Source organism: Chelonia mydas, chromosome 8 (assembly GCF_015237465.2).
Source record: "Chelonia mydas isolate rCheMyd1 chromosome 8, rCheMyd1.pri.v2, whole genome shotgun sequence".
Taxonomy (NCBI): domain Eukaryota; kingdom Metazoa; phylum Chordata; order Testudines; family Cheloniidae; genus Chelonia; species Chelonia mydas.
In genome coordinates, this window is record NC_057854.1 from 10,835,296 (window position 1) to 10,847,643 (window position 12,348).

The following is a 12,348-nucleotide window of genomic DNA, read 5'->3' on the forward strand; positions in this document are numbered from 1 at the left end:
GCAGGAACGGAACCCATCGCAATTCGTAAGTGCGAGTCCATTTGGATTTCTCAGAACTGTGCAGTATCTTGCCTACAAAGGAGGATGTAAACAACCAAGAAATGACAGAGGAAAGACATGCACTATTGATATAAAAATCCTGGGCTGATCTGTAAAGTTTTCCCCTAGCAATACTTATCATCCCCAACTCCTAATGCTAGCAAAGTAGGGTAAGGAAAACTAGGGCAATGCCATAATGCTCACACAAAGTATTGTGATCCAAGAGTTAGATATTGTCTCGAATGATAAAGGACAGGTGAGTGGTAAGGCTATTCCCTAGTGATCAGACTTCCCTACAATGCAGCTCATACATTTAATTACAGTAAGTGTGATGATGTGTTACAGTGTAACAAAGGAACATTCAGGAAGATGGTTACATTTAGTCTGGATGCATTATGTGCCGTAGTGGGGAAAGAGATTTGTTTTACTTGAAAAGATACATGAAAGGGGGAAAGATTTTTTTTCTACTTTATAGCCCCAAAGAATCGCAGAGGAGCTTATTCAGAACAGTGCAGAAATTACCTTTTACCTAGCCTGTAACTTGATTAAAAAGTGTTGGTGGCACCAGATGACAGTATTCAAATCTAAGCTCAGAATCACTAAAGCCCATGAAGGGGAGCATCTCTTCCATTGTTTTCTTTCCAGAAATTACACTGCAGCCATTTCATAAAGCTATGGGGTTAAATATTAGGACATGGAGACTGCCCATAGCAGATTAGAGCAGTGCCCAATCTAGTCCAAACTGCCTGTCTTTGATTAACACCAAATGCTTCCAAAAAAACCCAAAAAACCCCACACATTTATGGAATAACTTGTCCAAGAGGAACCCACACACACAGAATTACTGAGGTGGAAACACCAGTTTTGTTCAGATTATGGGGAATCATTGATCATTGTCTGGGAGAAATTGGGGAAAGTTTGCTTTATTTTTTCACCTAGGAGATCATATTTCCACCTCAAAAAACCCCTCTCCTTACTAAGGGTGAAACTCGCCACACTGAAAGTTTGGAGCCCCTGCTAAGGGCCAAATCATGCCTCTGCCAACCAACTTGAGTAATTTTGGGCATAAGGGAAGGGAATGTCCTCTCCTCAAGTAGAACTGGAGTGGAGCCACTCTGTAGCCACTACTCAACCCATTGGCTTGACTATTCTTCTGTATTTGTCTCCCACATTTTTTTGGATGGGGAGAACCAGAGGATTGATATAATTGTGGTCCTCAGGATCCACTCCAGGAACCCCCACGCTCCACAGTCCTCAGCACATGCAGGGCTCTTGCACTGGTTTATAGTATCCCTTGCCTCTCCTTCCAGACACATTGGGAGACAGAATTATCCCACTGAATCAGTGGCTCTGTGCAGACAAAGAGAAGAGGGGAGGATTTGGCAGAGCAAAAGGGCCACTGTGTTGGGACGAATTTCACCTTGACGTCATTGGCAAAAAGCTCCTCCATAATGTGATGCACACATTCTGATGGCAACTTGCAAGATACCTTAGTGAAGATACACACGGCAAAAACTGATGTTGGAGCAGCATTCTAAATGTTGTACACAAGCTATGAGGCTCATATTTTTTAGGCAGCACATTTAGGCACCTAATTAAAAAATGGTCTGATTAGGGGCATAAAACTTGGGTTGGAGACTTCATTTTAGGCACATTAATTTTTATTTCAAAGACATTAGGGGGCTGGGACACATGACTTATGAAGAGAGGCTGAGGGGACTGGGCTTATTTAGTCTGCAGAAGAGTAGAGTGAGGGGGGATTTGATAGTAGTCTTCAACTACCTGAAGGGGGTTCCGAAGAGGATGGAGCTCGGCTGTTCTCAGTGGTGGCAGATGACAGAACAAGGAGCAATGGTCTCAAGTTGCAGTGGGGGAGGTCTAGGCTGGATATTAGGAAACACAATTTCACTAGCAGGGTGGTGAAGTACTGGAATGGGTTTCCTAGGGAGGCAGTGGAATCTCCATCTGTAGAGGTTTTTAAGGCCCAGCTTGACAAAGCCCTGGCTAGGATGATTTAGTTGGTGTTGGTCCTGCTTTGGCAGGGGGGTTGGACTGGATGACCTCCTGAGGTCTCTTCCAACTCTAATCTTCTATGAGGCTATGATTCTATGACATCAGATAATAAGTGTTTTCCTTTAGAGTGACCTTTTAAAAAAATATATATAGACTCATTATTTCCTTTCTGTTTTCTTTCTTTTATAACATTTTGAGTCATTATAGCAGTTTTTAGGTTGTGCTCAGTTACAGCCTATGCTTCGATACATTTTACTCTGCTAATAGAAACAATTCCCCTGAATTGCAGTTAACGCTTAAGAGCAGAAGGATTGTAATACACATTGTAAATGGTTATATTACTCAGAAAGCTAATATTTTATTTCCTCCTTCATTTCACTCAGCTGATATTTATCTTGATATGTACACAAAGGGTGGATCATGTACTATCCACCAGTGCAGAGTTGGGGAAAGACTCCAGCCATTCACAAAGGGACTGTACCCTACATGACCCATTACCCACCAAGATTATGTCCTGTTTATTTGTAGTGCAGGCTGAGTGATTGTTACAGCAAATACTATTACTTTGTCAGGCTGTAAAGCCAGTAGGAGACTGTTGATGCAGCACCCACATAATAAATGGAATGATCCCTGTTTTCCATTATAAAAACTATGAATAATTCATTTCAGTGTTTAATACTAGGGCATTGGACCACAAGTAAGGAGACTTGGGTTCTCTTCCTAGAACTGCCATCGACATATTGTATTGTACCTTAGGCAAAATACTTAGGGCCAGCTTTTGAACCCCTTACTCCTGCTAGTGAGTAGTTACTCACATGAGTAGTCCTACTGCTTTCAGGGGCCTTACTTGTGCAGGTGTTTGTTCACCCCTGGGAGTAGGGTGCAGCAATCAGACCATGCTGCAACCTGCATCAGTCAAGGTGACACCACACCCCTGAGTCAGGATTCCTCCCATCTGCACCTTGCTCCAGGGGGTAGTAATTTGCTGCTGGCCTATGCTGCCCCCTATACCAGGTCCGCTGCTCTGGCCTGAGTGTAGTGGGTTGGTGGAATTCTTGAGGGAGCGAACAGGAATAGGCAGGCACCCAAGATCTGGGTAGGTCATGTAAGAGTGTGGAGTGGAGGTGTGGTCTGACTTGTCCTTACTGCTTTGCATAGGGAGCATGATCCTGTTCATATCCTTGCTGGTTCTCTTTTGCCCCAGCCATTAAACTGAGGATAATAATGCTTTGCCAGCTTCATAAAGCACTTGGAGTTTTAAAGATGAAAAGTGCTAAGCATAACAAGACACCCCTCCAATGGTGTTAGGGGCCACACACATGCCCTCTGCGCACCTTTCCCAGACATTTTAGAATCCTACTGATGTTGTCAAGTGATGGGAATTCAAAACATGTTACCAGACAAGAGATGAGTGAATGAGGAAAAATTACAGCTTTATTTCGACTTTGAACAAGATCCTTCTTAAAGATAATAAAGGGAAAGGATCAGCTCTTAATTTTGTAATTAAGGACTTATTTATGGCAAATTAGCCTTCTTGAAATTAAGCCTCAATTCACTGGCTTTAGCCCAAAACATGACTGACTTACTCCCGGGCTTCTTCTTAGCTCTTATATTTTGGCCAAAAAGGCAGCAGGGCCTAAACCAATCTCTTTTCCTGAACAGAAACTTTTTTTAAAAAAATCACTGTAACATAAGATTCCTCCTTTTACATTTCCTCTCTTTTAAGGCAAAAGTATTTTATTATGTTCATTAAAATGCTTTACCATCCAGAACTGGGATGTGATAATCTTCATAAGGTGCTCTAAGGTTTGCTTGTATCTGTCCATGTCCTGAGGGTGGGGAGAATGGTTCATCGTTTCCGCTCTCAAGCTAACAAATGTTCCCTCGCCCCCCTTGGCTGCTCCCCACATCCCATTTTTGAGTTCTGGTGGTTACAATAAAGTATTAACCATGTTAATCTGATGTATTGACGTGCGGGATTGCTAAGGAGAGCTGGCAGCCAGCCAGCCAGCAGCTAATGGCAGTATATAAGCAATCTGATGAAAAAGAATTAACATGCTAATTGTCAGGCTGTAGAGGGTGCTGGGGACTATGCAGGGTGGGGAAAAAACATTTTCTTATTTACCCTAGAGAGACCCATTTTAATAATAAAACTCTGAGCGAGAGAGAGAGAGAGAGAGAGAGAGACTCTGATGCAATTTACCTTTGCTTTGCCACCCCCCCGCCCCACCTGCTTTGCACCCAGAGCCTGGAAACTCAAGAGGCTCTACCATGAGATCTCTTCCCTTTTAGCATGCAAGCCATCCCAGGCTCTAGAAACATTCAGCACCACTGTGTAATTCTTCGCTTCACACAGTAGCAAGTGACGCTGTGGTGGAGTGTCTGTTTAAAGGGAAAAGTCACGTTTCACATATTTATGCCCAGACCCCAGTTCCAGCTAACAGCTTAGCTGGAGCAGGGGTGAGGAAGAGGCTTTGAAAGAACTAAGAACTTATTTTTCTTTTAAACAAAGGAGGCTTTGGTCAGATTTTTTTTTTTTTCCTTAAAGCAACTGAAAAAGCTGATCCAGAAAGCGAAAGCGTCTCAGTGCTCGCTGCGAGTGCACAGTTAACAGAGCAAGAAAGTCAACTAATGCTACAAGGAACCTGCATTCCAGCAGTCAGGAGTCTCCTGAGGGAGGGAATTGCAACTGGGAATTCAACTAGATGTCAAAGAGGAAGCTGCTTCTTTTGGTGGCCGTGGATCTTATTTAACACTGGATTTGTGTGCATCGCTCTCCAGACAATCACCTGGAAATCTGTTGTGCCTTCCCTTCAAAACAAGCAAGTGCTGCTATACAAAGCATTTCTTCTTCTCTGTTTGGCTTCCAGTACAGGGTTTTGTTAAAGAGGAGAGTCTTTTTTTTCTATGCACGGGAGGCTGCCACATTCCACTCCCAGGAAAATGAAGAAGATCCTGTCAACTCATCCTAGATAACCAGTTCAGTTCACACAGAAGACCCAGTCCATTTGGTTTTGGCTGAGAGAGCAAGTGCCCGAACAAGAGGTATATATATATATAAATACACATTTTTTTCCTGATTTCTATTTGAGGATTAATGATGTAAATGTGATCCAGGGAGATTGAAAGAAGCAAACTCACTGAGCCATGTAAGTGAACTGAATTGCTGCATTTACGTTTATACAGAATGTGGCTGGATTTCAGCCCGTTACGAATGGGAACATTCCTTTTCCACACCACAGACTGACACTTTCACTCTCTTCTGATACACCTACAGGGGAAGAAAATTTAAGCAAGAACATGTATAGTGAATTGTTAAATTCAACCAGTGCCACTGAAGCTCACCTAATCATTCAGACCAACACACCCTACCTGAACAGCACACAGAGACCAGTAAGCTCCTCTGCGTTTTATATGTCAACAGCCAGGGTGTTAAAAGAAGGGGAAATAAATAAGCCAGATCTGGTGACTTACATTGTTCTGTTTTTCTTCCTGCTCTTGACTGTGATAATAATTGTGCTCTTTATTAACTGCCAGTTGAAAAATTCTTTTTTTGCTACTCTACCTTATGACAGATCACTCAGAGAAGCAAGGAGTACATGGAGGACACAAGCTGTCTAAAACCAAAAAGGGGGAGCCTTGTTTAATACAGTTTTGCTTTGATATATAGCACGAGCATGAGCCAGAAAACCTGTGCAATCAAATGTTATTTCCTTTCGCTGTTAGGTGGATCCAATCCCCTTTTAAATAATATTCGCAGTCTCAGTATTAAGAGAAAAAATTCCCTGCGGGGAAAAAAATTGCCATATGTATATTAGAGTAAATGTAAATAAAAAGCCCTTTTATGAATTAAAAAGACAAAGCACTATTATGTTTAATTTATGTACAGAGATACATACAAAAGAAATGCATTGCCGATAGTAGAAACCTCTGTTTAACTCTATATGTATGCAAATTTCATCACTGACCCATTCAATCAAGGTACAATGGCATTTGCCTTGACAATAATCTCTAATTTGTACATCTGGTGGAGCTGTAGCCTGTGTTTGGGAAATCATGGCAGCAAATGTAGAAATGTTAATATATTTACTTGACAGCCACAATGAGGAAATCAATTTACTTTACAGACCCATTTTGCTTTATTGTTACTAGAAACATGTGGCAACGTAATGGGAGATATTGCTGATAAAGACCGTAAGCCAAACATGCGTCTAGTTTTATTTAGCATCTCTTCTGCGATTCTCTTGTTCTAGTGCAGTGATACTCAGACCTCAGTGGTTCAGGATCCAAACCTTCGTGATCAACATTACCCAGGAGATCCACCGTAGTGTGAATTCCTTGTTTCATTTACTATAGTACTATTCATATTTAAACAGCATGGCGGGGGAAATACTTATTTGCTGTGAGAATAATATATATAAACTAAGTTATTAACTTAGTGGAAGTTCCTAACTTAATTGTTCATAACATAGTAAAACATCCTGACTGGTAAATAACTTAGTTGGGTTAATAATTAAATCACAGTGTTTCAATATCATGTGCTGCTAAGAGTCGCAGGAGACACATTAAATAGCCACTTGCGGCTCACGAGCCACAGTCTGAGTGTCACTGCTCTAGTCTATCTTGGTCACATTTTCAGGCCCCAGTTCTGCTAAATGGACCACTTAAGACTTAGGTAACTTGGATTAAACTTTATTGACAACAAAAAAAGCTGCATTAACCACTGTATCAAACCAAAAGGATCATTAGGGGTGGAAAAAAGCCGCTGTGGCATGGAAACTAATTATGAGAGGCTAACATCAGTCCCATTTTGGCGCAAAAAAATGAGTAACAAATTGAAACGCAGGAATCACAATTTTAATAGAATGGTTACTTTAATGCTAACAATTATTTTCATCCCATGCTTTTGGTATACTGCTGGAAAAATTAGAAGCATGGGTGCGGGATGGTGCCATTTACTCAGCAGTGGTCACTGGTGACAAATTTAAATTGCAATTAATTAGCAATGAGGTGCTGTTGTAAGAGCTACATGAAAATGTCTGTTTAAACTTACTAATTGACTTAATACTTTACGTGTACAAAAATGTGATTTACTAGAGCACTGCATACTTCTATTCTGTAATCCCAGTTTTGCAGAGGAAAAACTGCACAGTGACTGGTATGCACTGTCATTCCAACTAATCGACAAAGAGCGTCACGTACGCAGTGGCTCACCAAGGTCGAGGCTGTAGGTATAGAGGTGTATGACACAGAAGGCCATATTCTACTCTCAGTGACACTGGCACAATCCAAGTGGAACAAATGGGATTCAGTTGGTGTCACTAAGAGCAAAAGTTGTACCTATGTTTCGATTCATTAACGTACAGGGTATAGTGGGAACGTTGTGTGTATGTACCGTCTTCTAAAGCCAACTGGAAAAAGCTTACAAACAGATCACATACACACACACGCAGTGAGCTGATAAATACAAAGACACAACCAAACGTGTGTGTGTGTGTGTGTGTAACCTGTCTGCAAGCTCTCTTACCTTACAAGAAATGTTACCATTGACAAATCAGCTATCCTTTTATGCTCTCATAGTAGAGAACACTTTATGCTTTTATCAGAGAGAAGAACAAAGCTACCATATAACTAGGTCTGACTTTTTTCACAGGGAGCAATTCTGATCTCACGTAAACCAGTTTAACCCTGATGTAACTCCAAGGACTCACTTGAGTGTAAATGCAGCGTTTATATGGGAGCTGCATTTAGCGCGACACATCTTAAATGTAAAGATTAAGTCATCAGACTAGGCAATAAATGGCTTTTAAACAATGATAGTTTGTTTTAACTGATCAGAAGTAACAAGTTTGGTCTAAGAATTTCCATTGGCACAACAATTAAGACCTTTTAAAGTGAGTTTTCCATTGTACTGCAATTCATTTGTATTAAAATATTCCATCGCACAAGAAAAAACACAGCAGAATCCTATTTGTAAAGGGTTAATGGCAAGAGGAGGATCATCAAAAGAATATGGCTCACTTACAATGATATTTACAATGGTACTTGGTAGCAACCACAGTGGACTGAATGTCAGCACTTTTCTTATCGGCCCCCAAAGATGCTACACATCTCCGGTGTCTTAGCGCAATTTTAACAAACGTTGGGGAGCGATCAGATATACTCTCTTTTACTAAGCCCAAAACGTTGGCAGCAAGGCCACATACAGGGGACAACAAAGGATTATTTAGAAGCATTCTTGACCATAAATTCAGTTTTCTTACGTCAGCACACGGCTCCTGTTAAGTAAATATTCCTTGGGCAAGTTTTTCGCACTTACTTCACTCAAAAAAGCATATGTACAGTATTTGTGTATGTACTATGGCCTCCTATATGATTGCTTCATGGTGGCAACACAATTTCAACTTCTCTGCAAAGGAGATTATACTTTATATCAAAGATCGGTGTAGGACTGTAAAAAGGCCATGACTTTCTGTCCTTAATAACCATCTGAAGTCTGACACACATTCTGTAACAATTAATATGGCCCTGATTCAGAAGGGCACTTAAGCCTATGTTTAACTTTAAGTACGTGGATATTAACTCCAATAGAGGTACCTGTGCTGAAATTAAGTACATGCCTATATGCCCTGCGACTCAGAGCCTATGTGCTGAAAAGGGTTGGAGTACTTCTTCTTATAAAGCTAGGGACATGATCCAGTATTCCTACCTTGCCCCGGCAAAATGACTGTCACCTTTGATCTTTGAGGCCACTCTTGCTACAATTAGCCTTGCCTTTGTCACTGCAAGATTAGATTGCTGTAATGCGCTCTTGAGGGGGCTACACAATGGGGCCATTGGAAAGCTGCAGCTGGTGCAGAATGCTGCAGTCTGCTTTTTCAGTGGAATTACATATTGGAAGCACATTGGACCAGCACTCCTTGCTCTCTGCACTTGCTTCCAAAAAGCTTCTGGGTTAATTTCCAGCTGTTGGTTTTAACCTCTACAGCTCGGGACCTACTTACCTGACCAACTGCCTCTCGCCCTGAGGCACAGTGCCACAGCTCAGATCGGCGAGGGTGCTTGGGCTGGATAGTCAAGATGGAGCTGCCGCCACTGTGATCTTTGCATGAGGCCTTTAGTTTTGGAGCTTGGTCTATCAGAGCCCAGGTTCGTTAGCATTCTAAGCACACTACAGTGCCCATCTTTGTCGAGGAGTGGCTGAGCTGTGGAGTCACTTCTTTTGCACTGGTGCATGATTTTGATTCATGGGATCTGTGCCTACAGCACAGGATGGGCACCTATAGCTCCGGTTAGGAATTTAAATAGATACCTGTTTGCCCTTCTAATTAGCCCTGAATTAGCAACCAGCCTAGGAGGAGCTCAGTGTTTGCGATCAGAGACCCTCCCCGACCCTTATTTATTTATTTTTAAGAAAATATGCAGAGTACTTGCCTCATGATGGGATAATTGTGTGATAGAGCCATTGTGATTTACACCTGGAAGAAAAGATTCTTTCATAGGCCTCATAAGCCTGTCATTAAAATAAAATACGAGGGCTAGGGATAAAAGACAACAGCTCAGTACTTCAGCTACATGTGAGAAGGCTCTGGGCTGTTAAATGCGGTGCCTGTGTCTATAAATCTAAACTGAGTTGTGATATCATACACTTGGAACGGATGTCAAACCTCCAGAGCCACAGCATTTTGTAGTTGCACCACTTCTTCTGGGATTTCATCTTTTAGTGTCTTCTAGGGAAAGGAAATGCCCGGTCCCGAGCCACTGCTTCAAAATGGGAACCGTAGAGAGCTAGGCTCCTCCACAGTTTAATTTGCATGATGAAAAAAGCGATTTTTGTAAATAATGCAGAGACTATTGAAAATAGCCAAGTTTAGTCACTTGTGAATTGTGCTGCTCAGGGGTTGTTTCTGGGCTTCCATATTTACAAAAGCAGATTTTAATGAAGAGCAGCTGGAGAGGCTGAATAAGATGAAAGAGCCCTGATTTCCTGCAGCAACATATTGTACAGTGGGACTCGATATTTATATAGGAGTGGGTGAATTGATCTAAACACAATTGAAGTGTTGGGGGGAGATGCTGTTTTGATGAAAGTCTTCTTTGTCAGGAACCTTTAGAAAATCTATCATTTTAAAGGTTTGGTATTTAGAAGCACATTCAACCTGGAAACATCGCCAAATAAATCAGTCTGAAAAGGTGCAAGGGAGACGTGATTGGATTGTGTATCCTTTGGGGGCTTCATCCCCCTCCTTCCTGAAGTTAATTACTGCAAATTACAAAGTAATTTACAAGCTGCAGGTTTATGCAAAGAAACTTATGGGAAGTTGGTTTAACATGCAAAAGTACACACACAGAGCGCACCCCACAAAACATCTTAGGGAGAAAGTTATCACCTTTATCCTTTCCTTGCAACTGGTTCGTTTTCCATTCCTATTTTCATTGCAACATCAGGAATTTCTCTATCTGTTTCCTGGCATGGAAACAGGAAGTGGTGTTAGCAACCATTAGCAAACATTCTCTGAAAACATGGTCTGTTCATTCCTAGGGTTACATTTCTCTTAGTGTTTGATGGCACTGCAGCTATTATTGGAAGCTTAATGAGATGTTTTTTCCCCATTGTCTTTATAATAAGATAATTTTTAGAGCTGCAGTGAACTGTTTGCCAAAGATTTGAAATCTACCAAAAAAGCCCCAAGACTTAATCTTCTATTTGGCTTTTGGAGGCTACAGTATTTGCTTCATTTTACCTTGCAGTAACTTTAAAATCTCCACTCCAAAGCAATATCCAACTAATCTTCTTACTCCAGTGCTTTCTTGAGAGGTTCATGATTTTCCTGAGAATATGTTTTGGGTTTGGAGAGACTTTAGGAAGAAAGACTTCATGGGAATGATTGGATTGTATATAGAATTTCTATGTAGTCTCCAAAATAACTGTGTTGTTTACAACAAGAGGCTTGCACCTTCAAAATGTGAATGGAAAACAGTTGTTTTTAACCCTTAGGACAAAATATCTGTTGACATAAAATGATACATACATACTTTTTAAAGAAAAATAACAGTCGGCATTCCTTTCCCTTACCTCCTGAAAAGTGAGTGTATGATGTTCGTTTTCCATGCCACACGAGTAACAGCCTTAATAATGCTGAAAGCATGACAAAGAATAGAACTGCCTACTCCAATTTAAATATTAGTGATGCCAATGAGTGTTAGAGGGGAAACCCCTAAAATCAAGACCTGCCAGGTAAGAAACTTTTCACATTCCCAATATACCCAACATTGTAGCTGCTCCAGATATCATGAAGGCAGTTTCACAGAGGGAACAGAAATACAGGATGACTATGATAACCCTCAGTTGCTCTGAATTAAATATTATTTGGGAGTAGGGTGGCCAGACAGAAAGTGTGAAAAATCGGGGCGGGGGTGGGGGGTAATAGGAGCCTAGATAAGAAAAAGACCCAAAAATCGGGACTGTCCCTATAAAATTGGGACATCTGGTCACCCTATTTGGGAGGAATAGAACCAAACATCACACACCCATCTTTACCAAATTCTTCAGATCTCTACCTCATCACAGGAATAGACTTGTCTTCACTAGGGGGGAAAAGTGTGTTCTTAACTTGAGTTAACTAACTCAAGGTAATAGCCTAGTGAAGACAAGGCAGTTTGTAGTTTTCACATGAGTTAGCAGGTCACAATAAGGAATATGGAGCAGCTTAGGGATTTCCCCTGGCTTGTGAAAACTACAAACTGCCTTGTCTTCACTAGGATTGTATCTCGAGCTAATTAACCCAAGCTAAGAACACATCTTTTTCCTAGTGAAGATACAGCCTTGGAGGTGCAACCATGTCTATGCTACGGACCTTACAGTGGCATACCTGTGCCTCCCTAAGGTCTCCTGGGTAGCTGCTCTATATCAGGGGAAGTCCAATGAGTTTCCTGGTGTCTGGGGCAACTCAAGGAGTCTCTGGGAGTTAGGGCAGCCAGATGCTCCATTTTGTTTCAGAGAAATCAAACAAATGTTTGGATTTTTCCAGAACATTTTTCAGAATTTCCTCGACACAGGAAATTTTGAATGTTCTAGTTTTTGTTCCGAATCGGAATAAAACTTATTTTTGAAATATTAGAATTTCCTACAAAAAGACTTCTCAGGGCCTCTGGCTCTGCCACTGCCCTGCAACAAGCCTCAAGTTTTTGCAGAGGGGTGGCCTATCTTGAACGATTCTTCTTCCATCCTGCTCGTTTCTCTTACAGCCTGCTATGAAATTAACCAATACGTTCCCAAAGTGAACATCCCAATAA

General features: G+C 41.3%; 1 protein-coding gene across 1 annotated transcript; it reads left to right on the top strand.

The window, feature by feature from the left end:
- The first annotated feature begins 4,760 nt into the window (after window positions 1-4,760).
- SMIM32 (small integral membrane protein 32) lies at window positions 4,761-6,920 on the top strand. Its single transcript, XM_037907040.2, has one exon. The coding sequence runs from the start codon at window positions 5,353-5,355 to the stop codon at window positions 5,671-5,673; it is 321 nt and encodes a 106-aa protein (XP_037762968.1). The 5' UTR covers window positions 4,761-5,352; the 3' UTR covers window positions 5,674-6,920.
- The last annotated feature ends 5,428 nt before the right edge of the window (window positions 6,921-12,348 follow it).